This window comes from Colias philodice, chromosome 8 (assembly GCF_061535455.1).
Source record: "Colias philodice isolate Cphi_HAF_F1 chromosome 8, ilColPhil1 Martin Lab GWU primary, whole genome shotgun sequence".
In the NCBI taxonomy this organism is placed as follows: Eukaryota; Metazoa; Arthropoda; class Insecta; order Lepidoptera; family Pieridae; genus Colias; species Colias philodice.
The window spans coordinates 9,656,171-9,683,643 of NC_143093.1; the positions used below are offsets into that span (position 1 = coordinate 9,656,171).

The window sequence follows — 27,473 nt, forward strand, 5'->3', positions numbered from 1 at the left end:
TTTGAGTTCGATTTAAAATGTAAGAGTTGAAGTAGTCTAATAATTTTACCCAAAATAAACAAATTAAGCGAAAGAATGAGCATTAACACCGGTCATTAGCAAATATGTGTGAAGTAAATATAAATAAACAACACATTAATCTAATTATCCATTTGTTTTGTCACAAACATCGTTAATATAAAGTATCATCCAACACAAATTCCAGAAATTCAGAAGTTCTCAAAACCGCTCTCAAACGTCTACAAAATGAAGAGACGTTGTTTGTTCAACTAACAGATTCCTTGCCATTTGAACTCGCTTGTCTCGAACAATTACTGTTTAATCAACTACACAGTAAACCAACAACATTCGTCGAACTATTAAAATTACATGTTTACTTCACGTCAGCTGTAAACGAATTTTGTAAACAATATTTACCTCCATCTGCATAGTCATTTTGGCTCGCTGTCGAACGCCCGCTTGCCAAAAACGAATTCAACTAATATCACCGCATTGTACTAATAATACACACTGAATATTAAAAACACAAGCCGTAACACTGACCACTGATCACCACACGCGCGGAATCCCTTGAGTACATAGAGCAATGTATCACTTGAGGAAACTATTCAGGTTTGTCAAAATAATGGGAGGAAGAAGTGATAGCGCACACGGTCAGAAGACCACTGAACGGCCGGTACACACGACTCGACGGCTCATTATTTAATAGCCAGATAAAAGATTATCTATTGAGTCGTCCTCGGTCAATACAGCACTAAATTACTTATTATCGCATGAATGGCAAAACGACAATTCAAATAGTCGCGCGAATTGAGCGGCCCGGAATAAAGAGTTTACCGTCTCAACTAGAACGCAGTTTTGGGTTTATGCATCGCCGCGTTTTAAAGAAAACTAATTTAAACAATCAGAACAAATCATATGGACGTTTCTCGAATATCTTTAACTATAGATATATCAAAGTGATGCCTACACTTTGAAACCGACACATATTCTGAAGATAAATGTCGCTAACAGAGATAAAGTTCATTATGTAATCATAATTAGGATTACAAGTCAATATGTATTGATTATTTTAATTTAATTTAGCACTATGTCGTTTACATAATTTACATTTTACATAAAATACCAATTATATGAAAAAAAACGGCGCACACTCGAGAAAGATCAAGTGATTTTGGCAAATTTATTACTATGCCGATTTTTATAAATCATTCTCAATAATAAATGAATAAAACATTATACCGATACATATTCATGAGCTGTATTTACACATAATTCTATTGAGTTTCACTTTTTCAACAGAATATCTCCATAAAATCCCTAAAATGTAATCAGAAATCTACATAAAACAAAATAAAAAATATTATACTTCTTAGTTCCTATGCCTCTTCACCTCTTTAAATAATGCAATAAGAATTTAAAACGAACTTTATTTTGGGCACAATAGCGACAAGAAAATTTAGGACAAGATAGCTGAATAAAAATAGACTATCGATATTTATTTTAATGAGAGAGATGTCTGATTAAATACATTATTAGTGGAACAATGAACTTTTACTGAACTCGTGATTTTATAATAAAGACAAAGGGGTGAATAATGATGTTGGGTAAAGTATAATTATACATATTATAATAAAGTCATAGCAAAGTCGATATCGAAGACAAAATTTAGTTTTTAGAATTTTTGTATGTTTGTATGTCCGGGCTTAACTCAAAAAGTATTGCATGGTTTTACTTCAAATTTGGTACAGAGATAGCTTGAGACCTGAGGAAGGACATAGGTTTTATCCCGAAAAACCTAAGGTAACGGGAACTATGGTCTATGCGGGATTTTCTTTGACTACGCGGGCGAAGCCGCTGACGAAAAGCTAGTTAGATATAAATAGATAACAAAGTAATAAACGCAGCAATCTGTACAATACGGTTGCGTAGTAGCGATATTTTTTTATCTAGCACTAGATCGATAAAATCGCAGCAATCATCGTCATATTGTTATCATTAATTATGAAACGGTATTTTTCTGTCAATAATCCTGAATAACCTTTACGTGGGTAATCCGTTAAAATTCGCTCTATGATTGAACACGTATTCGACGGATGGCAGATTAGTGTTATTCAAACACGCTTTTCAACTATTTTTTTTTTTTGTAATAGTTCGTTTTTATAGGCTTACCGAATATATACATTAAACGGTAACATATTTACAGAATACTATACAAACTTACACCTTTTCTTAAGTTCCACTCAGTACCTACTATATTTCTCAATGTAGCCAACCATCACAAAAGAAACCGTTTACAAACTATAGTCCAATAGTCTATTATCCTCGCTTACAAAGCAATAAACGATAAACCTCGATCAAACCTAAGTCAAGTTACTAAAAATCGATCGTCTGGCCCTAGTCGTAACTTTTAATCCATTTTTTCATAGCCAAGTCATTGTACCTTTTGTATTCACAGTCTGCTGCACCAAAGGTCTGAAACAATGTCCACTTTTGTTCAAATTAATAGTCGCTTGTTCCACTAGATTTTTCTTTTTGTTCCACAACACAATGATAATATAGACTGGTTCCATTACATCGAGGTAAAGACTTGTTCAAACTTAATCATTGTAATCTACATTTTGTGTTTGTTTAGTCCCAACGGTAGCTCGTACCTTAATAAAGTTAAGCTCCTATTTCACATTACCTTTGACAGAGTCGAGAGAGTTTTAAGTATACATTTAATAACAATAGGATCAACGTGAATAAAGGGACTGTTATGGCCACCAAAAGAATATTTAGAACTTTTTTAAACATTCCATCACTTAAAAATGGTAAGTAAGTAATTCTTGATGGTATTGTATGCATGTCGAAATTAAGGTTTAAAATCGAATTCATTTTAAATCCATTGCAATCTTTCTAAATGATATTCAGTACTAAAACTTATCTTACTATACAACATCGACTCATATATCGAACGAACCATGATCACAAACTCCAAACATGGTGTCTATTGTCTGCATGATTAAATGAACAATAAGCAATATAAAATACAGTTTATCTCTTAAGTTAGAGCACGTGGAAATCCGGAATAGTTCATTATCATTATCACACGTGTATCATATATCAATTGTTTCTGTGATCCTGCAAATTATCGCACATTGTTCTAGGAAAGCATGAATAATCTCTGTGAGATTTGACAGTCGTAAAATTGTTTCAGGTATGCAATGATGCATGATAAATGATAATGTGTAGGTATATAAGTTCCGGCTTCAAACTGAATACAGAAAAAATTCTAAGGATTCAAAGAGGTTTACAAATCCAATATTTACTATCTTAATGCAATTACATGAAAATCTGCTATAAAGCTCAAATATGTGTTATGTGTTATATTTGCATGAACAATCTTATCTCAGGAATTTCAGTAAAGCAGTGTTTGAGTGAAATTATTTTTATATAGAATCCATAGTCTTTAGATCTGAAAAGGCTACATTTCATCAAAAATCTCATCAAAATGTAGCAAAGCAATACATGCTTCTATAAACTAATATAAAATGTTTATTAAAATGATAAATGTTCGTTCTGACTCTAATATAAAATATTTGGCACAATAAAATATTTTCTAAGCTCTTTTCCGGAATCCAGCAAACAAATCGCTTTCAAAACATAAGCTTATAAATTGTGAATTTTTACATAATGGCTATTGACCAAGAGCTTTCAAACAATTTTTATTTATTTCTCCATATTTTAAGCAGAAAATTACAATAAATAATACACTCTCTAATGTTAAAATGTTAGGTATATCAATTATTTTCAGCCCTAGTAGTAGTGTAGTTTCTGTCAGGTAAGCCGAAAAGCAAGGATTACATTTACTGTGGTAAACAATCATTACACCAACCATTTCTCGCGATTTTATAACAACAACTAAAAATCGTAAAGTGTAGTATACTAAACCAACTGTTACCAAATCCATTAATATAAATTACGTTACATGAAAATCACGTCAGCTCTTAGCCCACTCGGATGCAGGATGCATTACCTACACAGAAGCCGTTAGACACAGAAGCCGCAGTATTTATTACAACGGTTGCTGATTTTCAGTTTATATTTCACTGGGAGCTGCAATGCGCCATTTCCATACTTTTATCTGTTAAAAATTGGTAATTAAAACCAAAAGGAGTTAATTCGTAGGTATAATATAAAAGTAAACGATAACCAGTACCTACTTCGTTTATTAGTTGTAGTGTAATGTTTATATAAATTAGTACATGAACAATGAAATAATACCTAGTTTTAGTATGTATTGCACGCCTCATAAGCGAAGCGTTGAGGTGGGTACTACTGTCACTTCGCGCAAAACATCTGATTTTTCAAACTTAAAATGTCTTTATGTATCATACATTGCACTTGTAAGATAATACATACACACACATATTAAGAAAAAACACTATTTTTAACGTTCATGATATTTTTGATGTCATTTTTGTTATTTAAACTAGTTAAAAAACAGTTTAAAAAAGTTCTGTCTTGGACGTCCGTGTGTCTGTATGTGCGGATCCTTTTTCTTGTTAACACGATAGCGACCGAAATACTTTACTAATCGAGTCTTTTTTTTTCTCTTACGCTTGAGTATGCTCAGGAATAGAACCCTTTCATTTTTCAGGGTCTGATTCAATGTGGTTTAATTGTAATTAAATAAACAAAAATAATAATTAATAAATATTTATTAAAAAAAATTATGAGGCGTGCACTTTTGGATTTTCCAAATTATTTCAGTAATATTTGTTAACTTTGAAAACACGTTAAAATATTGTCATTCGTACCATACATAGGTAGTTATATATGTATACGTATAGTTAAAATCTCAACTGTGTTCAAAGTGCATGTTCATAAAATTTAAATTGCTTAAAACACACTACTCAAGACCTAAAAGAGACACGACTTAACGTTCTGCATCTAGAAAAATGCTTGAGACTACTTTATTAAAATCTTTACGAAGTTTTTTTATAAGAATAAAATGTCTTTAACAATTTTCTTTACAAATATAAAACATAATATTTGATCATGCTTACCAGTACTATATAGTTTATACTAATATATCTACATCCTTGTCATACTTAATTCTTATTTAATTTAATTCATCAAAGTGCATTACGAATATAAAACTACATATTTAAAAACAACCACATGTTAATCGATTACACACATTTTCTTTTATTGGATAATTATTGTTCACTCATAATACAATTAATTCAGTAAGCCGAGATAACATGGATAATGAAACCTTATTTCATTGTGATATTCTGAATCATCTCAATTAAATACCTACTCTTATCATTATAGTATAAAATGTCGCTGTCGCTGTCTGCCCCTATGTATGCTTGAATCTTTAAAACCACCCCACGGGTTTTTTTACAGAAAGAGTAGTTAGTTCTTGTGGAAGGTTTTAGTATTTTTTCTAAAGAGTGGGCAAAGCCACGCGCGGAAAGCTAGTAGATAAATAAAACTCAAACCTTCGACCTTCAAATAGTTTGGCACTTGTAAAATCAATACCGAATCTTAAGCTACCTATAGGTTATTCGTTTAACTTTACCTTACTTTCTTATAGAAGGTATAAAAAGGTTTCAAATACAATTTGATACCTTGCTGTACCATCATTATATTACATTATACTAGTATGTGTGTAATATGGTGTACATAACGTTATGATTCGTATCTATACTTCGTGTGAATTTTTTTTTTGTGTGCTTTTTTTTTTTTTTTATATGAGAGCAGGTAACTGAGCAGGTGGATCACCTGATGAGGTGACACCACCGCCCATGAGCACTCACAAAGTTACCTTTGAGAGGCTGTTACCGGCTGTCGAAGATGGATGTAGGCTCTCTTTTTAAAGGTGTTTAAGTCATACACATGCGGGAATACAGAAGGGGGTAGACTGTTCCACAAGGTGGTAGTGCGGGGTAAAAAGTGTCGCGAGAAGCGTACGGTACTCGTTCGCCAGCGGTCCAAATGGTGTGGATGGAAGTTTGCTTTATGGCGGGCGGAGCGGTGGTGAAATTCCGCTGCAGGTATGAGCTCGAATAACTCCTCTGAACACTCCCCATGGTATAAGCGATAAAAGACACACAGTGAAGCAATGTCTCTTCGCAAGGCAAGAGGGTCAAGCCGATCGCTAAGTTTTGGGTCGCCAATCATTCTAACTGCTCTACGTTGTACGCGATCAAGTGGAAGGAGTTGGTATAACGGGGCGCCGGCCCAGAGATGTGAGCAGTATTCCATGTGTGGCCGTATCTGAGATTTATATAGTAATAAAAGATGGTCAGGCCTGAAATACTGCTTCGCTCTGTAAAGGACGCCCAGTTTTTTTGAAGCTAGAGAAGCTTTGCCTTCCAAATGATCGCGAAACTGAACATCGTCAGAAATATTGACGCCAAGAATCGCGATGCTAGACTTGACGCTGAGGGGAGTGTTCATAAAGAGGGGAGCTGATTCAAATGGCTTTTTTTTGGCCGTAAATGCACATAGTTGTGTCTTAGCGGGGTTAAACTCTACGAGGTTTTTACGACCCCACTTTGAAACTTCTTCCAGAAGAGTTTCAATCTTGGACACCAAAGTGTTTCTGCACTCATCGACATTTTCCCGCGAGAGGTTAGCATGGCCAGAGTAAGAGGCGTCTCCAGTACTATCATCTGCATAACAATGAATGCTACTAATTTGCAACATGTCATTGATATGCAGAAGAAATAGTGTGGGTGAAAGAACGCAGCCTTGGGGGACGCCAGCGTTTACAGGCATAAGCTCCGAGCACGATCCGTCGACCAAGACCCGAATATTTCGTGCTGCAAGAAAGCTGGCTATCCATGTGCGTAACTTCTCGGGGAGTCCATATGATGTTAGCTTCGATAGTAGAGCCCGGTGCCACACCCGATCAAAGGCCTTTGCGACATCAAGACTAACGGCTAATGCTTCCCCTTTACTCTCAACAGCCATAGCCCAGCGGTGAGTTAGAAAGATCAAGAGATCACCAGCCGATCGTCTATGGCGAAAGCCATACTGATAATCACTGATCAGTTGGTTCTCCTCCAGGTAACCTAAGAGCTGACGGTTGATTATGCTTTCCATGACTTTTGAGAGCAAAGAGGTGATAGCAATGGGCCTGTAGTTAGAGGGGTCTGATTGATCGCCTTTCTTAGGGATCGGGTGCACGGCGGCGGTTTTCCACGAAGCTGGAGCAACACCAACATCATAAGAATGCTGAAACAAATGTGCAAAAACGGGAGCCAATTCTGGAGCACACGTTCTCAAGACAATTGCAGGGATACCATCAGGGCCACTCGCTTTATGGGTGTCAAGTGAGAAAAGTACCTTACGCACTTCACGTTGAGTAAAGTGTACATCGGACATAAAGTACTGGCACCGCGGGATAGTAGGCGGTACCTTTCCCCTGTCGTCCAAGGTGGAATTGGACGCAAAGAGAGCGCCCAATAGGTCGGCTTTCTCTTTGGGCGAGTGGGCTAAGGTATCATCTTCACGGCGTAAGGGTGGGAACGTCGGCTGACAAAAGTTTCCTTGGATGGCTTTAGCAAGCGACCAGAAGGCTCGGCTACCGGATGGGAAACGTGTCAGTTTTTTGCCTATACCGCGTATAAACTCGGACTTTGCTATGCTCATTTTCCTTTTGTACTGCCTGGAAGCAAAGTTATATTGTTTTTTAAGAGCACTGGCATTCGGATCCTGTTTTAATAATGCGTCTGCCCAGTTACGGAAACAATCTTGCTTCTGGCGAAATGCCTCTTTGCAAAGATGACCTTACCAGGGCTGAGACTTGCCGCCGATGGGTACTACAGAACTCGGTATGAAAAGTTCCATTCCCTGCAGAACCACGTCCGCGACAGAGTCAGCATAAGCACTAGGATCGTGTGCATAACAGACTTGCTTCCAGGGGTAGGATGAAAAGAACTCCCGCATTCCATCCCAATCAGCCGCTCTGTAGTGCCAAACGCGACGGCAGCCTCCAGATCGGGGCCGCCTTGAGCGCAAGATTGGCACAACACTGCGAACCAGGCAATGGTCTGATGTGCCTAGAGGGGCATCAGTATTGACCCGATAGTTATTTGGATGGGAGGTGAGCAGGAGGTCTAACATGGAAGGGGAATGGTCCGCGATATCAGGCAGCCTCGTGATCGAAGCCACCAGTTGTGTTAGACCATTAGCCAAAGCAAAGTCGTGAACAGATCTCCCCGCATGGTCAGTAAGCCGTGACCCCAACCATTGACTATGGTGGGCATTGAAATCGCCTAAGACGATAATTTCAGCAGAGGGGATCTGTTCGAGTACTGCGTCGGTTGTGATTTGAAGGTGCTCCATAAGCCGATCGATTTCAGCGTCACCACTATGCGACCTGTACACGCACGCATAGACCCGTGGATGGTCATCGCAGTCTATACGAAGCCAGAGAGTTGACAGGTTGGAATTGACGAGGTTATTGATGCGACGATAGCAAATATCCTCCTTTACAAAAACACATACACCAGCTTTAGGGATAAAAGTGTGCTCCAGTTTGTATCCTGGGTAGTGAAGGTGTGATGTGTCAGGTGGAGGAGAAATTTGAGTCTCCGTCAGAAATAATAAGTCTGGCTTTGCCGTCTCAAGGTGGTGGTGTACGGCGTTGAGATTGGAGCGTATGCCTCTCACGTTACAGAAGTCCACTGACAGCACTGGAGGTGGTTTAGATGACTTTTTGCGCCGTTTGCGCTTAGATGTTTTATTAAGCGGACTTTTGCCCTCCCCAGAGTACGTAGGGCAGCCTGAGTTTTGATTCTCAGGGAGGGATTCTCTAACACTAGTGAGGTTAGTACCCTCCTGGGGTAGTCTAAAATTTAAATCCGCTGCCATGTCTTTTATTTTTAAGAGAGGAGAGGAAAGGATAATGGGAATTGTAAAGGATTAACACGGGAATTATAGGGATAGGATTAGGATAGGTAGGAGAGGGATACGGGCCTCCGGTGCCCCCACTCATCGTACGAAACACAGTGGCATTTTCATGCCACTATTTCACGCCGATCTTCTGTGGGGGTGTGGTACCTTCCCCGGTGCGAGCTGGCCCAATTCATGCCGAAGCGTGCTCGACTCCCACTAAAAAACGCTTATCTCAGAAACCACGGGTCCTAATAAAATTATCGGTCAGATAGACTAAGACCAAGTTAAGACCAAAAGAAGCGGAGCAATACGGTTAAAACTGCGGGGCACAGCTAGTCGTTCAAAAAAAAATCTTATAAAATTAAAATAAAATAAAAGAATAATATAATCATTTACCAAACACTGACGTAACGTCCCTAATTGAAAGAAGTCATAGTAATATATGAAAACGTGTCTATCAGGTTCATGTCTTTTCAATGAACACAATAGTGTACAAATTAACATTCATATTCTTAACCTTGAATAACACGAGTGTTATCAATATAAAATTTAAAACTACTAGGTACTTTCATAAAGAGTGACGATATTGTATGATCTTTAAAACGTATCATAGTTGGTAAAATATAAAAGAGTCAACGCCTGAAGAACAAAACTTCTTGCGTTGTTAGTGACAAAGAACTAACGGTAAAACACTAAATCAATAATTCGTAAATATGACGCCAATAAATTTGGCTTCACTTAATAAAAATCTACGATCGCATGACCTTAAGATTTACTATTATTGTAACCTAATTTACCTAATCCTCCTTAAGTCAGACCATACAATTTTCTTGAGCTGACATTTATTTTAATGAATCGAAACAGTTAATAATTGTAATTATACGATAGCTACTTCTAAATCCAAGGCTGTATCTCTGATGTAGATAAATTATTGCAGAGCTAACTGAATTAATTTGTTCATTCAGCTTCTATAAACATTGTTTCAGATCCAAATGTTCCAATGAATGTCGGGGATGGCAAAACATCCTATAATAAAATATGTATTAGCAAATTTTGGAAGACAACGCGAACTGTACGCAAGGAAGGACGTAGGCGAAAGAGGTACCTAGTTAAATATACCCAAAATTATGGAACATCTTCTCCCAAGCCAACTCCAATAAAAGAAGATAATTAAATATATCCAAAACATATGGAACTTCCCATATCCCAAGCAAACTGCAACACAAAAAGCAGCAGCTAAATAAATCCAAAAGATATTTTAAATCTCTTGCTCGCCAACATCCATCGCACATCGAAGTTAAATATAATCGTTAGGGGCTCTCGAAACAAACCGTATATGATAGTGCTTAACCTTTAGTAAAAGTACCCTCATAGACTTGCATTGTCATCGTGGGCCGTGGAACGTGCTAGGCGTTACATAAGCTATCTTTAAGTGACATAAAAGATTTAAAAGATAAAAGACATCTCCAGTTAATAGTTAAAATATTTCTGCTGAAAGTTTCTTGGACTCTTAAAAGCATTCGAGAAATGTTTGTGAACTTTTCGAGTTTGTGTTTGTTATAGGGTGGCTCAATAAAGTTATGAAGCTGCAACACGAAACAACAGAATAAAATATCTTTCCACGAGCTAAAGTAGGTGAGGGTAGGTGGATAAATGTTTAATATAATTATGTTTCACACGAAAGCGATATTTTGATGTAATCATGACTTTTAGATTTACTTATATTATTTAAGAAAATATTTCCATTCTGTTTTTTTTTCAAAATAAAATCACATCAAATGAATGTTTAAAATTTAAACCATAGAAACAAAGTCAATTCACCAATGATCGAGAAGCATGGTTCTAGTATAACTTGTAAGATATGTAATTTAGTATCCACCTTGACTGTACTAATCGCTTATCATCTTGTCAGGACGGCCAGGAACTTTAAATAGCGGTATTTCGTATTTTAACGAAATACGCCATGCTAACAAACTTTCAACCAAAGTAAATCTAATTAAAAACATTGCGGTATGTAAACTCACGAATATTTATACCGTCATGTGATATGCTTTTAGCTTCACCACAACCGCAATGGCTTCTTTGCATTCTCATAATTAGTTAAAAAGTATATAACTGAAAAATAAAATAGAGCCCTCTTCAAGACTTGGTGTATAATCTGACAATACATTATAAATATATTACAAATAAACTGTTACTATCATTATTTTCTTCTTGATTGAAAATTAAAACGCATTGGTAATTAAATAAAACTACTACTAATAATAATAAAACAAAAGATAAATTGCAAGCGAGGGAAGCCGTAGAGAAAAGCTTAGCATACCTCCTTTAAGTCGTTTTCCTGGTTTATTTATCACTACATAGTATAAAACAAAATCGCTTCCCGCTGTCTGTCTATCTATCCCTATGTATGCTTGGATCTTTAAACTACGAAAACGATTCTGATGCATTTTTATGGAGAGTGGTTTCCAAGAAGGTTTGTGGTTATATAATTTGTTAAGATTTAGACAATGCGGACGAAGCCGTAGGCGAAAAACTAGTGGTAGACAACCCTTGCTGGTGAAACGTAAACAACTAAAACCTTCTCCTAGAATGTAATAGAAATTCCCGAGATGTTTATAAAATCGTCTGCAGTAAGTTGAGCAAAACCACGTGTACAATAATTGCTTCGTTTAAAGTGCATGAATATCATATGATATTACATGGATATTACGTACCGCGGTAGCATTACATATTTAGATAGCTACAAGCTATCTATTTTAATTTATATTTATTGAAAAAACTTACACGAGCAGAAAATAACAAGTTTTAAAAATAAATGTTGCTCTAGTTTTACATTCATCTATTAGTTTAAAGTTTATTAAAAAGTCGAGAATCCTTTCTCAATTAATCAGAACACGGCCGATCAAATAGAATTCTCTAGAAAAGATCAGTATTTTCTTTAAAAGAAAACAGTAATAATGTTTAAATAAACAAGCGATTTTGTTCGATGGCCTTTAATAATTTAATCCAGGCTTGATACAAACTTTAAAATTCATCTCTTCAATAATCTCTTCAATAAATCTCATATAGTGTTAAAAGAGATTACCCCGAAACGCCATTAAAAGCACTTTTCCAACTAAAATCGCAATCAATTATATCGAGCTAAACAAACAGAGCCTGACAGGACAGGCTCGTCACAAATAGCTGACCTAGATACCTGGAGGAATATCAAAGCTTTTATATTTTAATCTACCCCTATTGTTGGCCACGTTTTCCAACCGACAGTTTTTCTCTGTATCCATTTAGTAAATATTGTTTTATAGCTGTTAAGATGCTGAAAGATCCAAACGGAATAACGTATGGTACTGCAATGCGTTTCTGCTTGGTAGAGTTGTGATCGAAAATTTATTGACACTGTTCTCTATTGATATTGGACCCCTTGATTGGTCAGCGAGTTCGCACGAAATTTGGTCTTCATTGGAAGATTTTGTTTCTTTTATCGCCTGTTTAAACATAGCAAGATACCTCAGATAGTATTATTGTTTGTTACCTGGTATAATCCTTTAACTAATATTCAAATGCCAAAGTTAGTTTGTTTTCCCAAACTTATACTATGAATATAAGTTTATGTGTCTTTACGCACTAGCTTTTAACCCATTGGTTACTAGCACAACAATTTCTCTTTCACAGATAAAAAAGTTTGTTCCGTCTCCACAGGAACAGCAACATTTGCTCCATTTATTTTATACGTCGAAGCCATGGCGTGGAAAATCCCATTCGTGCATTAACATGCTTTCTGATGCGTGAATTTTTATCGCAATATAAAAATGTGTTCCACTGACAGAGCCAGTCTGTTGATGGAATATTCCAGATTTTTCAGATCCTTAATCTTTTGTATCGATAACATTACAATTAGTATTTGTAATCACTAGTGAATAGATGTACATATTTAATAATTGTTTAATTTCAACGTATAAATTAAACTCCCGTTTGAGTAGAGTAGGTTACTGCCTTACCAATATTTAGGCTTCGTCGTACAAAGATTAAGTTGCTCCATATGTCAGCAAAATATTATAATGTTACATTATCGTCTCTTTAGACTTTTGACCTATATTCGAGTAAAGAGCTGTAGCCTGCAGTAGTTGGAGTGGTGTAATCTTGCATACCTTCTGTTAACAAACAGATTTATGCCCACAAATAGACGTATTGTTACCAAATCAAAATCCTTTCCTTAACATTCTATTGAACTCAATCACCAGCATCCTCATTGTAAACAAACGTCACGTGTTTATCTTCAAATAGCTCTCGAACGGCTCTTAAAATAAAACGACCTCTTCGCAATTGGCCCTAATTAGCTCTAGTCGATGTTTAACCTGGTCACTAATGATGGACTGTTTGTTGAAGGGAAGATAATTTGTGCTTGATAATGATGCTGTTCTTGATTGAAACTATTTGTATTCGTTGTGGAGAGCCAATTCGATATTTATCGGTTGCATGATGTGTGATGGTTTTAATGGACACCTTATTTAAAATGGAGTTGTACTCCACTCTTGTGAAATGCAGACGGAATGTTTTTGACTTGATTGTCTAGTGGAGTAAGCAATAAAGGATTTGTTAATTAAAAGCTTTTATTTATATGTTATTTTTTAATAGGTAATCTTATTGCAATAGAATTTTTGAAGTGAAACTTCTTTATCGGGGGTGGACAAAAATTTTGTGTAACATTTTTGCGTTACGTTACGCCGCGCGCGTGACATTTTTGCGTTACGCCGTACTCGTGACTATATACATGTTATATTAAAGTGATCAGCAAAATCAAAGGGTTTGTTTTAATTCTAATTCCAGTGAATTTCTAAAAAAAGTAAATAAGTAATTACATACATCTATTTTTCTAATACTTAGGTGTAATAATGGTATTTATTTTTCTAAGTTATTTATGATTAACCTCACTTTTTGATTGTATTTTTCAATACACTAACACGTGGGTGGAATTATGGTATCAATTTTTTCTAATACTTGAATGTTGATTGTGGTACAGTAGAATCCGTTTATTATGACTCCGCCTATATTGACCAACCGTTTATTATGACGTAATTGCACTACGAAGTTTGGTTTTCATATAAAATTCTTTATAAAAAAGTCGGATATATATTGACTTCCCTTATAGTGACATGCCGCTTATTATGACCCATTTATGTTGAATCTCAGTGAGTACTTAATTGACGGTTGAACATTAGTGCTAAGGAACAACTCGAAAGTGATGGGGAAGAGGAAGTCGAGGAATCACCATTACCTACCGCAGAAGAGGCATTAAAAGCTGCAGAATTATATCACGATTTGTTCACAGCAATATTGAAAATGATACTTTGACCATAGCTATGTCTTCTATACACAATAGTATTAGAGATTGTTTTTACAATAAAATGAAAAAACAAAAGCAGACAAAAATTACAGTGTACTTACAGTAAAAAATACACTTGTATGTGTTATTATAATAATCTGCTGATTACGTGCAATTTTGATTTTGATTTAATATGTACGTATACATATGCAGGTATACTGTGTTTCTGTATTAAAATACTTAAATACATACATATTTACATAAAAAATATTTTTCATTTCACATAACGCTTTGTATGACGTCCGCTTATTATGACGTGTTTGTCGATTCCCTTCGATGTCATTATAACCGGATTCCACTGTATTTATTTTTCTAAAATTGTATTTAAAGTTTTTGATTGAATTTTTTAAAACACCAACACGTGGGCGAGATCATGTTATTTATTTTTCAAGTTATTTAAGCTTAACCTCTGTCATAATATGTATATACTATGTGCGTCATTAATTTCTGACTGTTTCAAGATTTCGACATTAGGAATTTATATTTATTACCTCTATTGTTCGAACAAAAATAAGTTACCGCCTTTAAGAACTTGCCGACAATGTAAGTACAGTATTGTTTCTTAGAAAACATTTTAGGAGTATACGATAATAAATCTATGACTCACGTTAACACGTGTTTGCTTGATTGGTGTTCAATTATGATTTTGTGAATTCAATATTTATCTATACTAATATTATAAAGAGGAAAAGTTTGTAAGTATGTATGTATGTATGTATGTATGTATGTATGGTTTTCACGCATAAACTACTGGACCGATTTCAAAAATTCTTTCACCATTAGAAAGCTGCATCTTTACTGAGCAACATAGGCTATATTGCATTTTCAAAAAAATTAGAGATCCTTACCAAAAATGCAATAATGTAACCCAAGGTGTAAAAAAATCCTCAATAAAACTTCTGTCATCGCGTGCGCTGCGGAATCTATTGAAGATAGAACAAAAAAATGTTCTACGGTATTATAGAATGGATCAATATCTACAAGAAAGTCCGCGATACCATATGTCCATCTTCAGTAGTTATGTTACTACAACAACTTTTTTACGTTTTCAAAGTAAATAGAAGTGCCGACAGTAATTAAACCATGTTATCCATACACATATATTAATCCTTATCCCATTAAATGATGTTTTATTATAGACTGTTTCAATACCAGCAAAATACTTTTTAAATGAAAAGAATTGGATATTCCATTCAAAAGATATAACGAATTTTTAAGTGTCAATCTACAGAAAATAGTAGGTATACTGTTCGAGCAGGCCGTAGTGCGGGGGTCACGGAAGAATTCTACCAATATGCGTCGTGACGGAACACCGTGGGGTTTTGGTCGGTAGGAATCCGACATAACCCACGGCCCCTCCCCCGGAGGCCGTGGGTATCTATGAAAGATTTCCCCACTAAAACAAAAAAAAGAAAGGCCGTAGTGCGGGACGGGGTAAAGGTGACTTTCATGTGATTAAAAATTAAACCTATAGTCCGACCTATAGTAGACTTTTCACTGTAACGATATCGCTATCTATGCGGGTGAAACCGCAGGGCATTGCTAGTATAAGAATAAACCTCAAACTCTTTATGTCCAATCAAAATCCGCCTAAGTCGAAATCCTTTATAAGTTGAAAACTCTATATAACTCGAATTTTTTGGCGTCTCCCTTGGTCTTTTGAACTACCGCACGAGCTGAGCGAGCGAAGCGAGCGAGTCGCGGCAGTGGCCGGCGTAAATATTCAAATAGGTAGCGAGGAGCGAAGCGACGAGCATCTTAGGTTAACTTTTGAACTACCGCACGAGCCGAGCGAGCGAAGCGAGCGAGTCGCGGCAGTGGCCGGTGTAAATATTTAAATAGGTAGCGAGGAGCGAAGCGACGAGCGTGTTAGACTAACGTATTTCTGTAATATTGTATACAAGCTGTGCCGCGCGGTTTCACCCGCGTGGCTATGCTCCTGTTGGTCTTAGCGTGATAATATATAGCCTATATTACTCGTGGATAATGTAGCTTTCGAATGGTGAAAGAATTTTTAAAATCGGTCCAGTAGTTTATGAGCCTATTCATTACAATCAATCAAACAAACAAACAAACAAAGTTTTCCTCTTTATAATATTAGTGTAGATAGTAAATTATTTTTTGAAAAATAAGGTCATAAAGAAGTTTCACTTCTTACGTGTGTACTCTAGTACACGCACACATTTTTTTTTTTATACTAGATAGACAGGCGTTTGACCACTATCCCGCCTGATGTAAAGCGGTGATGCGATCTATGTAGGAGCACGTCTGCCTAGAAGAAGCCTATTCACTCTAGACTTGAAGAGCTGCAGATTGTAATGGCCTGGGAATACCGACGATGGAAGAGAATTCCACTCCTTCGCAGTTCGAATGAAAAAAGAGTTCGCATAACGCTGAGTGCGTATGTGCGGTATATCGACTGTGAAGGGATGGAGTTCCATTCCGCGCCTGGATGTCCGATAAAGAAATGGAGAAGGTGGAATGAGGTGGTGGAGTTCGTGTGCACATTCACCGAAATGTATTTTATAGAAGACCGACAGACATGCAACTTGCCGGCGGTGATCCAGACTTTGGAGTTTACTACGAGTCAATGAGGGATCGGCAATAATTCTGCAAGCTCGCCTTTCAATGGAGTCCAAAGCTGCAAGGTGAGTTTTGGCGGAACCCGCCCAAAGATGGCTACAGTACTCCACACACGACCGAACTTGGGCTTGATAAAGTTTAAGAAGCTGTTCCGGTGTGAAGTAATGTCTCACTTTAGCAAGTAGGTATTCCAAGTTTTTTGGCTGCTACTTGGGCTTTGGACTCGATGAATTGGCCGAAATTGAGATTTGCAGAAATCGATACACCAAGTAGATCAAGGCTGTTGGTTAATGAGATCGGTGAATAGAATTAAACGCAAAGAGAAAAATATAAAACATAATATGATATAGGCAGGTTTATAACCTACCTATTTATTAAAGTATTATCTACATTGTACATATTAAAAAATAAAATGCTTAGCCGACAGGAAACCCTTATCAAGGATTCGGATATTAAAAAACGGCTTTGAAAGACGAGACTTTTATTTCAGGTAACATTAGATATTGAATGCCATAAAACCAAAAATATAAATTGAACATTAGATATTTGTATGCCGATTTCATTATTAAATTTTCAATTTCATTTTCGTGTTAATCCTATGCGATTTTTATACGTTTAGAAATATTAAAGTGTTTACAAAGAATTTATAGCCCGAATAGGTACCTAGTTCATTTTATTTAACTTTGTAATTTGACATACTGTTTTAGGTATAAATGGTACCTAGGTACAATCCGAAATTCCAAAAAGTAATTGACCCAAATTGAGCGCATGTTTAATGTCATACAATTATATACATGATGAACAGAATTTCATAATTTAAATAGAAAATAGAAGAAACACGTCATGTTTTAGTTCTCTACGCATTTATTAATAGAAGTCTATTTTATATCAGGTAGGAAACCATATCTGTGAACCGCAGCCCGTCAAAACATTTGATATAATGCAGTAGAACAAGAGTAGAACATACTTCACATCGTTGTTTTCACGTTTTCTATTTCGAATTGGAATACTTACAAAATTTTTAAATTATGAATACCGCTTCTGAATTCGATTAGATTTTTTTTTATTGCCAGTCCGATCGACTCTTGCATTGCGTAAAACCCATAAAAAACCGCGAATAATTTCACGTTTTCGGCATTTCATTTTCAGTTCAATTTTTTTCTTAGAAATAGTGCTAAAGCAGTAAAATGGGGATAAAAATCGCCGCAGTGCGGGCACCGCATCGATCCCGGCCTATCCCGGATATCCTTGCTTCAATGCCGTGGATTAATATTGAATTTAGTTCAGCCTCGGTCTAAACTTTCCCTACGCTACGCGGAACTTTGAGCAACTTTACGTATCCAACACTGCAGTTCTTATTTTTCATGACCTAGAAACTTTTAATAACTAAACTTGGCAACGGAATGTGGTTTAATAAGTATTACGTTAATATTAATTTTGACGTAATAATCCTTTAGCATGCCACATGAAAGATTCAGGTGAAAAGTAGGTGAAAAGATTGCAATATGCAAATACCATTTCGTGTAAAAAATTCACATCTTTTCATATAATTTTTTAAATTTTCGCATAGAAGAGCGGAGGATTAACAAACATTGTTAGTGTAAAATAAATATTTAGATCATAATTTTAGATTTCTCGTCATGGTAAATAAGAACAAGATAGCATTTATCTATTCTAAATCTAGATACCATTCAAAGCTCATCTTGTTTTGTTCAGATTATACCAGGCTTTTTGTGATACTCTAGGATGTAATTTACGGTTTTCTAAGGGAACTTCCCTGTAGTTCTTAGATTGCTTTATAAGAGTCCCTTCAATTTTCCAATCACATTTGTAACCTTGTCTCAATAACTATACTACAGTATTTTAAGAAAAAAGACGGGTTGCACTCCGGGAGTGCCGGCAGAAGTGAAAACTTGATTATTAACGTTGAGCATGTTTGATATTTTGGAATGGTATCCGTCTTACGCTTTTTCGATCAGGTCACGTGTCCTGACGCGAGTTTAAGATTATATACCCATTACAGAAAAAGTGCTCAACGCCGCTTAGAAGTTTTCACTTCAATAAAAAATTGCAAAATCAGGTCGGAATCAAATTATATATGTTCAGCTAACAATACATAAAAATTATACAACATAATTTTGAAATGAACAATATAAGTATTTAAAGAGTCAAGTAGTATGAACAATAAATATAAACACGGATTCATAACAATTCCAGCTATTTGAACTTTGAAGCCGCCAGCAGACTACTACTACTCTTATTGGATTCATAACAGTAACCTTTCCTAACCTGATATAATAATATACCTCAATCATAGTAAATTATTGATTCATATTATATCAACTCTATAAAAATTATTTTTGTTTTTCATACATGACACTTTAAGTAAATGAAATACTGAATTAAATAACATTGCTGAAGAAATTAAAGTTTATTTCTGAACTTTCCTTTCAGTAACACCATCTTCTATAAATACTGACGAAATGACTGAGAAATTGACTGATCTAATAGACAAGTACACTGCTATAAGTACCTGGTAGGTACCTATTATGTGAAATTACAATGTGTTTTATGTCCTGGTCTTAATTTATTGTTTCATTATTTATTACATATTCCACTGCTCTGAATTTTAACATCCTCAATGCAATATTTTAAATAATAAATCAATGAAATGATTTTTAAATTAATAGAATGTAAGTATTTATAATTAATTTGCAATATTGTTTATATTTAATATTTAATATTTTATTTTTTATATTTAATATTTTATATTTACGATGCATACTTTCATATATTTACGATTACTGTACGCGTTTCATATCCAAAAAACATATGATTTCCTTTCGTCATTGAAGTGGCATTACACTATATTTAAAAATAAAAGTACGGTTGTATGAGCATGAGTAGTATAATGTATATCCAATGATAATAATGTTCATGCTAATTCAATATATTCTCAAGGCAAGGTGATATTCTGGTGACACTTATATAAAAAGAGTAATTGTGGAAAATAACACTTACCAAAACGTTATATAGCACTGGACGATGCTAGAAAACAGCTCGGACCATCGCAATACCAATTCAAAACACGTAAACACTCAATAAAGTTAATGAAAGCCTATAATTATTAAGAATAACAAAAGAATTGTAAAAACGTTTAGGCACTTGTTTCGATTATACGTGAATACTTTTAATTCACTATTGCTTATTAATTTGTACCGTAGGGTATATATATTTAATTTATTTTAATATAAAAACGTGTAAATATTAGTTTTAAAATAGAGTTTTTGTCATAAAAAGCACGAATTTACTTTCTAAATCAAACACCCAAATCGCAGACCGCAATACAGTATACACTATGCAGTATGCAATCGCAAACACCAATAGCAGATGGTCAAAGTTTGCTGGAAATTTGAACGATGAGTGAATGAAATGACTTTGAAAGTATGAACTAAACAATGAGTGAATTGAACTACGAAAAATTAATACACAAAATATATGCCTGCAGAAAATCTAATGAATGGATTTTATTAGAAAGTAAATAAAATATTTTCATTGAAAAAATGTTATTAATAATCTGTAAAATCTTTATTGAACTGACCGAATGAAAATTGACAATGACAACTGACATGTGCTTTAGTTTTCTGTGGTCTGTGTTGTTGTCATAGGTTTTGTTACTATCTGTACAGCCGAAATTCAAAATTCAAAGTTATCATTTTGACATAACGGTAAAAATTTATAAATAGGCGATTGTGTTGCACTTGCACATAAATTTTGTTTACATTTCCCAAAATAAGTATTACTATATCGATATAATGCAAGAGCTGGAGAGCCCGTCTTTATTTTTAGTTGAGGAGCGTGTAAAGACATTTAAAGCATGGCCATTCAGTGATGATTTCAAATGTAATGTCCGTAATATGGCTGAAGCGGGCTTTTATTCAGTAGCAACGGGAGATGATGATGCAGACGCTGCCAAGTGCTTTCTATGTGGTAAAGAACTTGATGGTTGGGAGCCAAATGACGACCCTTGGGCGGAACATAAGAGTCATGCAGCAAAATGTGCTTTTGTACAACTTGGCAAGAAAGAAGATGATTTACTGGTAAGTCATTGTTTAAAACATTATTTAGATCAATATTTATCATAAATATTTAGAATTACTGTAGCAATTGGCTACATAGTAAATATATAATGTATTAAGTAGATGATTTATTATTTTCAAGGGCTATACAGTATACACTTTAAAACCAGAATGTTATTTATTATCATCATTGATTGAAATTAGAAAACTTCTCTATTGCAGCTTGCAGAGTATCTTTCAATAATAAAGCAATATATGATTAACGAAATAAAAAGACTGGCGGAAGTAGCGAAGGAACAAATAGATGATAAAGCTAAGGATGTAAGAGGCAGGTGCTTAGGAAGGAGATGAAATATACAAGAATTAAAAACATGCAAAACTTATGTGAACATTATATAAAATTGTGTCTGGGAAAAATATCATATTATCTGGATGCAAAATTAAATTAAATATAATTTCAATAAAAAAAATCTGTTCTGCATTCCAGACAGTACTAGATTCACATTCTACAAGTAAGCTGTTCGAAATTTTTCTCTGAGTCTCACACAGAAATCAACAAATACAATCAACACCTAATTTTAAAATTATATCATACTAGGTTCCCGCCCGTGGCTTTGCCCGCGCAGTCAAAGAAAAACCCGCCTAGTTCCTGTTCCCGTGGGATTTCCGGGATTGTGTCATTTTACCGGGATAAAAAGTAGCCTATGTCCTTTCTCGGGTATCAAAATATCTCCATACCAAATTTCATGAAAATTGGTTAAGTAGTTTAGGCGTGATTGAGTAACAGACAGACAGACAGAGTTACTTTCGCATTTATAATATTAGTATGGATATAGAAACTTAAATTCAAGGTTTTGAGGGATGAAATGCACTAGAAAAAAATTATTAGGATCTTTCTGTACCAAAAATTGTATTCACGTTTTATGAACATAATATTATATTATTCCAAATACTGCAGCTTGGTATTGGTTAAAGAATTTTCTGTATATGTTTATGTAACTTTTACAATAAATCATTTTTTGAAATAAACCTCTTTTCTTCGCTTCGCCCAAGTTGTCTCAAACTTAACCAAATAAATATACGCAGAAACAAAATGAAAATTGGTGGAGTAGACCGGACTCTCAGTGGAGTTTCGTTTGCAAAAATCGCGGACCTAAATCTGACTTCTGATATATATTGTATAGATCCCAGACATCCTATAGACAGATGTTGCCAACCAGTTTTGTGGTCCCCCTGCCCGCACCCCGGTAATTAAATATGGCATACAAAGAAAAAAATAAAAATTTCCAAAACATGCCGTGTGGGGTATCAAATGAAAGAGCTTATTGAGTAGATCACGAATATATAGCATACTATATACATTTCTTACACTTTCTCTAAGATTTTTTAGAAAATTTACGAAAATGGTCCATTTTTGAGTTAACTTTAAACCACTATAGATTGAAAACTCATGAATATATTTTTTAAATTATTATTTTAAATAATTAACAATAGTCCATTGTTTACGATTCAATATTTCGTACAGTGAAATAGTTGCATGGGGGAGTGGGGGGAGCATTCAAAGATGGCGAGTATATTTTCAAGTTCATATAGTATATAGTTATTTTCATCAAATCCACCACATAGCTCACTTATATTATATTACGAACTATTGAATCATAAACAATGGACTGTTGTTAATTATTTAAAATAATAATTTAAAAAATATATTCATGAGTTTTCAATCTATAGTGGTTTAAAGTTAACTCAAAAATGGACCATTTTCGTAAATTTTCTAAAAAATCTTAGAGAAAGTGTAAGAAATGTATATAGTATGCTATATATTCGTGATCTACTCAATAAGTTCTTTCATTTGATACCCCACACGGCATGTTTTGGAAATTTTTATTTTTTTCTTTGTATGCCATATTTAATTACCAGGGTGCGGGGAGGGGGACTACAAAACTGGTTGGCAACATCTGTCTATAGGATGTCTGGGATCTATACAATATATATCAGAAGTCAGATTTAGGTCCGCGATTTTTGCAAACGAACATCTCCTTGGAGCCTGCTCTAGAGAAGGTTTTGAGTTTACTATGAGCAGACAAATGTGGAAGATGACTTTGTTTCATCTATATTAATACTAGTTTTCCGCCCGCGGCTTCGGCCGCGTTTTCAGAGAAAAACCTGTTCCCGTAGGATTTCCGGGATAAAACCTATGTCCTTTCTCGGGTATCAAAATATATCTATACCAAATTTCATGCAAATTGGTTCAGTAGTTCAGGCGTGATTGAGTAACAGACAGACAGACAGAGTTACTTTCGCATTTATAATATTAGTATGGATTATACAGCTGAAGAGTTTGTTTGAACGCGCTAATCTCAGGAACTAGTGGTCGGATTTGAAAAATTACTTTGGTATTGGATAGCCCATTTATCGAGGAAGGCTATAGGCTATATTATTATATCATCACGTGGGTGAAATCGAGCGGAACAGCTAGTTTTTTATATTAGATAGTGATATTAAGTAAAAACTTTATTTTCTAAATACCCTGGCATGTGTTCATGAAATAAAGATAATATTTAATAGGTATGTATTGTACATTCTGTATTATTCAATTATTAAAAAAAATTCATAATTGATGGAGTAGTTCGGATCTAGATTTGGCTGTTTTGTAAAAAAAAAATTAAATATGTATTACATAAAGTGTTGTTTCTCTCTTCCAAGTTCCATTACCTAAATCAGTTATAATAATGTACCTACTCTGTGACCTTAATTGAAATTCCTAAAATATTCTTGATGAACTTAATTATGTTTTTATTCATCAAATGACGGCTACAAACATGCGTAGAAACTAGCGCCATCGTACGCCTGAGGTCGTCAATTATTTTTAAGTTTTGCTTTTTTCCTAAATAGATGGCATTACTTGCAATTTACTTTTAAAAATAAAAGTATTAAGTGTATATCAAGGTTTGTCTATATTATTACAAAAGGAAATATTATTTTTATGTTATTATTAAAAACAAATGATAATGTTTAAATCCCTTGCTACATATCAAGTCGCAGACAGAGATAGTTTTCTCTGGTTACGATCTGTGGTTAAAGTTTATGGTCTATGGATGTCTTCAAACTTTCAAATCACTTGATTTTTCATTTTAGACTTGTTTTAGACGTTTCCGTTTCACTGTTGTTATTGTGTGGTGTTAATATTGTGCTTTCAGATTGAAACTGACTCTTTGCTTTGATTTTGTATTCTGATAGTGATAACTGCTTTTGTGACTTACCTTGCCCGGACTACTAACTTCTTACGATTTCGGAGTTGGTACTACTAGATTACCATGCCTCGTAGATCGCGGTTGAAGTGCTATTTCGGATGCATTAATGATAGTAAGTTTCGATATTGAAACTATGAAATTATGTACAACAAAAGATTTGCACCCAGACTATTAGTTAAAATTATATAACTTGAATAACTTTCAGGCCCACTGCATCATTTTCCTAAACCGAAAAGTGAAAAACTGGAAGACATTGAAAAGTTTTCTGTATGGCGAGCTGTGCTAGATGTAGCAACACAAGAGAGAGGAAATACATACATCTATAATCACATATTATTTTGCAATAAACATTTTTGGGATGGCTATCAGCTGCCAAGCCGTCGTCTTACAAAAAATGCTGTACCAACATTAAACTTAGGTAAGATTTAATAATATAACATGGTAACATTATCATCATCATAACAAGAGAAAATAATAGTAAATCTGAACTAACATTCTGATTACATGAAACTTTACAAAACTTCAATTTTGTTTGAATTAAAAAAGCGTTCTTTTATAGTATTTTCAGGAAACAAAACATCAACCATACCCACAGATAATGAAAGTATGCCATCTACTACAGAATTGGATCCTTTAAAAATGTCACCAGCCAAGCAAGTTGAGCAACCCTCAACATCTACTATCACAATTCAACTAGATAGAGGTAAGTAAAGTTTACCCAAATTTGTGTAATCAGATGTATGCATAATTATTGTTAAGTTAAAGTTCCTTATTGCGCGTTGTGAAACGGGGCTGGAATTAAGACCAAAAGTTGTAACAACACTTTTGCCATAGTTATAAGCCATGCAACGTGCATGGCTTATAACTGTATAATTAAATTAATAAAAAATTGAATACATTCAAAGTTTTGTTCCTTTAATAAAACAATCTACACTAATATTATAAAGAGGAAAACTTTGTTTGTTTGTTTGATTGTAATGAATAGGCTCATAAACTACTGGACCGATTTTAAAAATTCTTTCACCATTCGAAAGCTACATTATCCACGAGTAATATAGGCTATATATTATCATGTGAAACCGCGCGGCACAGCTAGTACATAATAAAATAAAAAATTTATAACTTTTATTTTCCAGTTCACAACCAGCTGAGCACCGTGGAATCTGTGCCAGTGCAGCCTTCTAATATTACAATTCAAAAATATCCCATCAGTAAGAACTGAATCTTAATCTTAATACTATTATAAAGGCGAAAGTTTGTAAGGATGTATGGATGTATGGATGTTTGTTACTCTTTCACGTAAAAACTACTGAACCGATTACAATGAAATTAAGCACACATATAGAGGGTAACTTGGATTAACACATAGGATAGGTTTTATCCCGGAAATCCCATGGGAACGGGAACTATGCGGGTTTTCCTTTGAAAACGCGGGCGAAGCCGCGGGCGGAAATCTAGTTATTAATATTTAAAGTTGCAGTCATCTGGTTGAATCTGCTATTTGATTAAATCACATTTAATTGAATGATTAAAGGAAAACTAGTCAAGGTGCTTAATGTAACATTCAACGTCTTGACTGAACATCATTAAGCATAGTTGTAGGTTTGGCTAAGGGGGTGGGTTTAGGATAGGTTTGCGGTAATTAGTTACGCGTTAGTCATTCAATCTATACTAATATCATAAAGCTGAAGAGTTTGTTTGTTTATTTGAACGCACTAATCTCAGGAACAACTGGTCCGATTTGAAAAATTCTTTCGGTGTTGAATAGCCCATTTATCGAGGAAAGCTATAGGCTATATATCATCACGCTAAGACCAACAGTAGCGGAACAATGCGGGTGAAACCGCGCAGCTCAGCTAGTCAAATAATAAAATGAAAAACTTATATTTTTCAGTTCACAACCAGCTGAGTTCTGTGGAATCTGTCCCAGTGCAGCCTTCTATGACTACCACACATAAAAATCCCATAGGTAAGAACTAAATTAACATTATTAATTTATGATTGTATTATTACTACCACTACATAGTATAAAACAAAGTCGCTTTCCCTGTCCTATGTCTATGTCTATGTCGCTTTCCCTGTCCTATGTCTATGTCTATGTCCCTTTGTATGCTTAAATCTTTAAAACTACGCAACGGATTTTGATGCGGTTTTTTTAATGGATAGAGTGGTTCAAGAGGAAGGTTTTAGTATATAATTTATTAGGTTTTAGACAAAGCGGGCGAAGCTGCGGGCGTTAAACTAGTTATAATTATATTTTGTTTTAATGTACCTTGTACTTATTTATAATGTTTGTGTGTGTTGCAATAAATGCTTTCTTTCATTCTTTATATAGTAGATTCAACCAGATGACAGTGACATATATTTAACATGAATGATGAAAGCCCTGCTTCGTCTTCCTCAAAGATTCTATTCTACTATGGATCTCCTCATTTCAATTTTTTATGCATTCTTTTTGATCCTCTTGGCTAAACGAGGTCAGCTCACTCTCTGCGTGACGTTAAGCCACTGATAACGCTCATTCTAATATTATGTATCAATTTTTCCTCTTTACTTATCTTTATTATCTTTTTTCCAGGTAATCGCAAACTTCGCGATAGTACAATAATATATAGATTGAAAAAGAAATTAGAAAGAATTACTTTAAAATATAAAAATCAAAGGAAACAAATACTAGCTGCAAAGAAAATTTCCAGGATTACAGCATTTCAATCAATAATTGAAAAATTGCCTGACACTATTAAAACTTTTACAAAACTTCAGTTAAAAAGTGTTTTTAAACCAAGAGGAAGGAAATATACAAATGATGAAAAAACAATGGCTTTGACTATTTTTAAACAGAGTCCTAAGGCATATGAGATTTTAGAGAAAATGTTTGTGCTGCCGTCAAAGAGATCCCTGCAGGCATTATTGCATTCTTATAAAGTGAAAGCAGGTATCAACCAAGTAGGTACCAGAATAGGTACAAGGTACCAATATACAGGAAGATCTCAAGAAAGTGATGCATGCTTACTGAAGAAAAACTAGTGAACATGTAATTCGGCGAAGTTTCCTTAGCAGCTGGCATGAAATGCAATGCAGCTACTGAAAAAATGTTCTTAATACCTACAAGAACCTTACCGTATTCGAGTAAGCGTTAAATCAAACAAAGGTAGCAATTTAAACACGTAACTAACCAACTATTCGCGATAAAATCTCATCCCGCAAGTAGCCGCACCTACTCAAAGGAGTAAGAGCGTATACGCACTATGCGGCTACCCGCATAGTGCGTCTACG

General features: G+C 34.8%; 3 protein-coding genes across 7 annotated transcripts in view; 2 read left to right on the forward strand and 1 right to left on the reverse strand.

Moving 5' to 3' along the window:
• LOC149486754 (monocarboxylate transporter 9-like) overlaps nt 1-20,214 on the reverse strand; it is a 46,583-nt gene extending 26,369 nt beyond the window's left edge. For 2 of the 3 annotated variants that reach the window (XR_016315989.1, XM_089698476.1), the window contains exon 1: nt 19,886-20,214. The gene's annotated coding sequence lies outside the window, so the exon portion shown is untranslated. Of the gene's footprint in view, nt 1-417; nt 719-19,885 lie in introns of those variants that run through there. The other variant, XM_089698477.1, reaches the window with a different exon arrangement.
• Nucleotides 20,215-20,552: 338 nt separating this feature from the next.
• Nucleotides 20,553-23,585, forward strand: Det (baculoviral IAP repeat containing deterin). Its single transcript, XM_089698524.1, has 3 exons — nt 20,553-20,964; nt 21,166-22,046; nt 23,000-23,585. The coding sequence occupies exons 1-2, from the start codon at nt 20,680-20,682 to the stop codon at nt 21,292-21,294; spliced, it is 414 nt and encodes a 137-aa protein (XP_089554650.1). The 5' UTR covers nt 20,553-20,679; the 3' UTR covers nt 21,295-22,046; nt 23,000-23,585.
• Nucleotides 23,586-24,081: 496 nt separating this feature from the next.
• On the forward strand, nt 24,082-27,426 carry LOC149486756 (uncharacterized). 3 transcript variants are annotated; one of them, XM_089698506.1, is made up of 6 exons: nt 24,082-24,309; nt 24,403-24,615; nt 24,757-24,900; nt 25,334-25,408; nt 26,092-26,166; nt 26,776-27,426. In XM_089698506.1, the coding sequence occupies exons 1-6, from the start codon at nt 24,261-24,263 to the stop codon at nt 27,222-27,224; spliced, it is 1,005 nt and encodes a 334-aa protein (XP_089554632.1). In that variant the 5' UTR covers nt 24,082-24,260; the 3' UTR covers nt 27,225-27,426. The 3 variants fall into 3 exon arrangements, with proteins under 3 accessions (XP_089554632.1, XP_089554633.1, XP_089554634.1); XM_089698507.1 differs by having other exon boundaries at nt 24,766-24,900; XM_089698508.1 differs by lacking the exon at nt 25,334-25,408.
• The last annotated feature ends 47 nt before the right edge of the window (nt 27,427-27,473 follow it).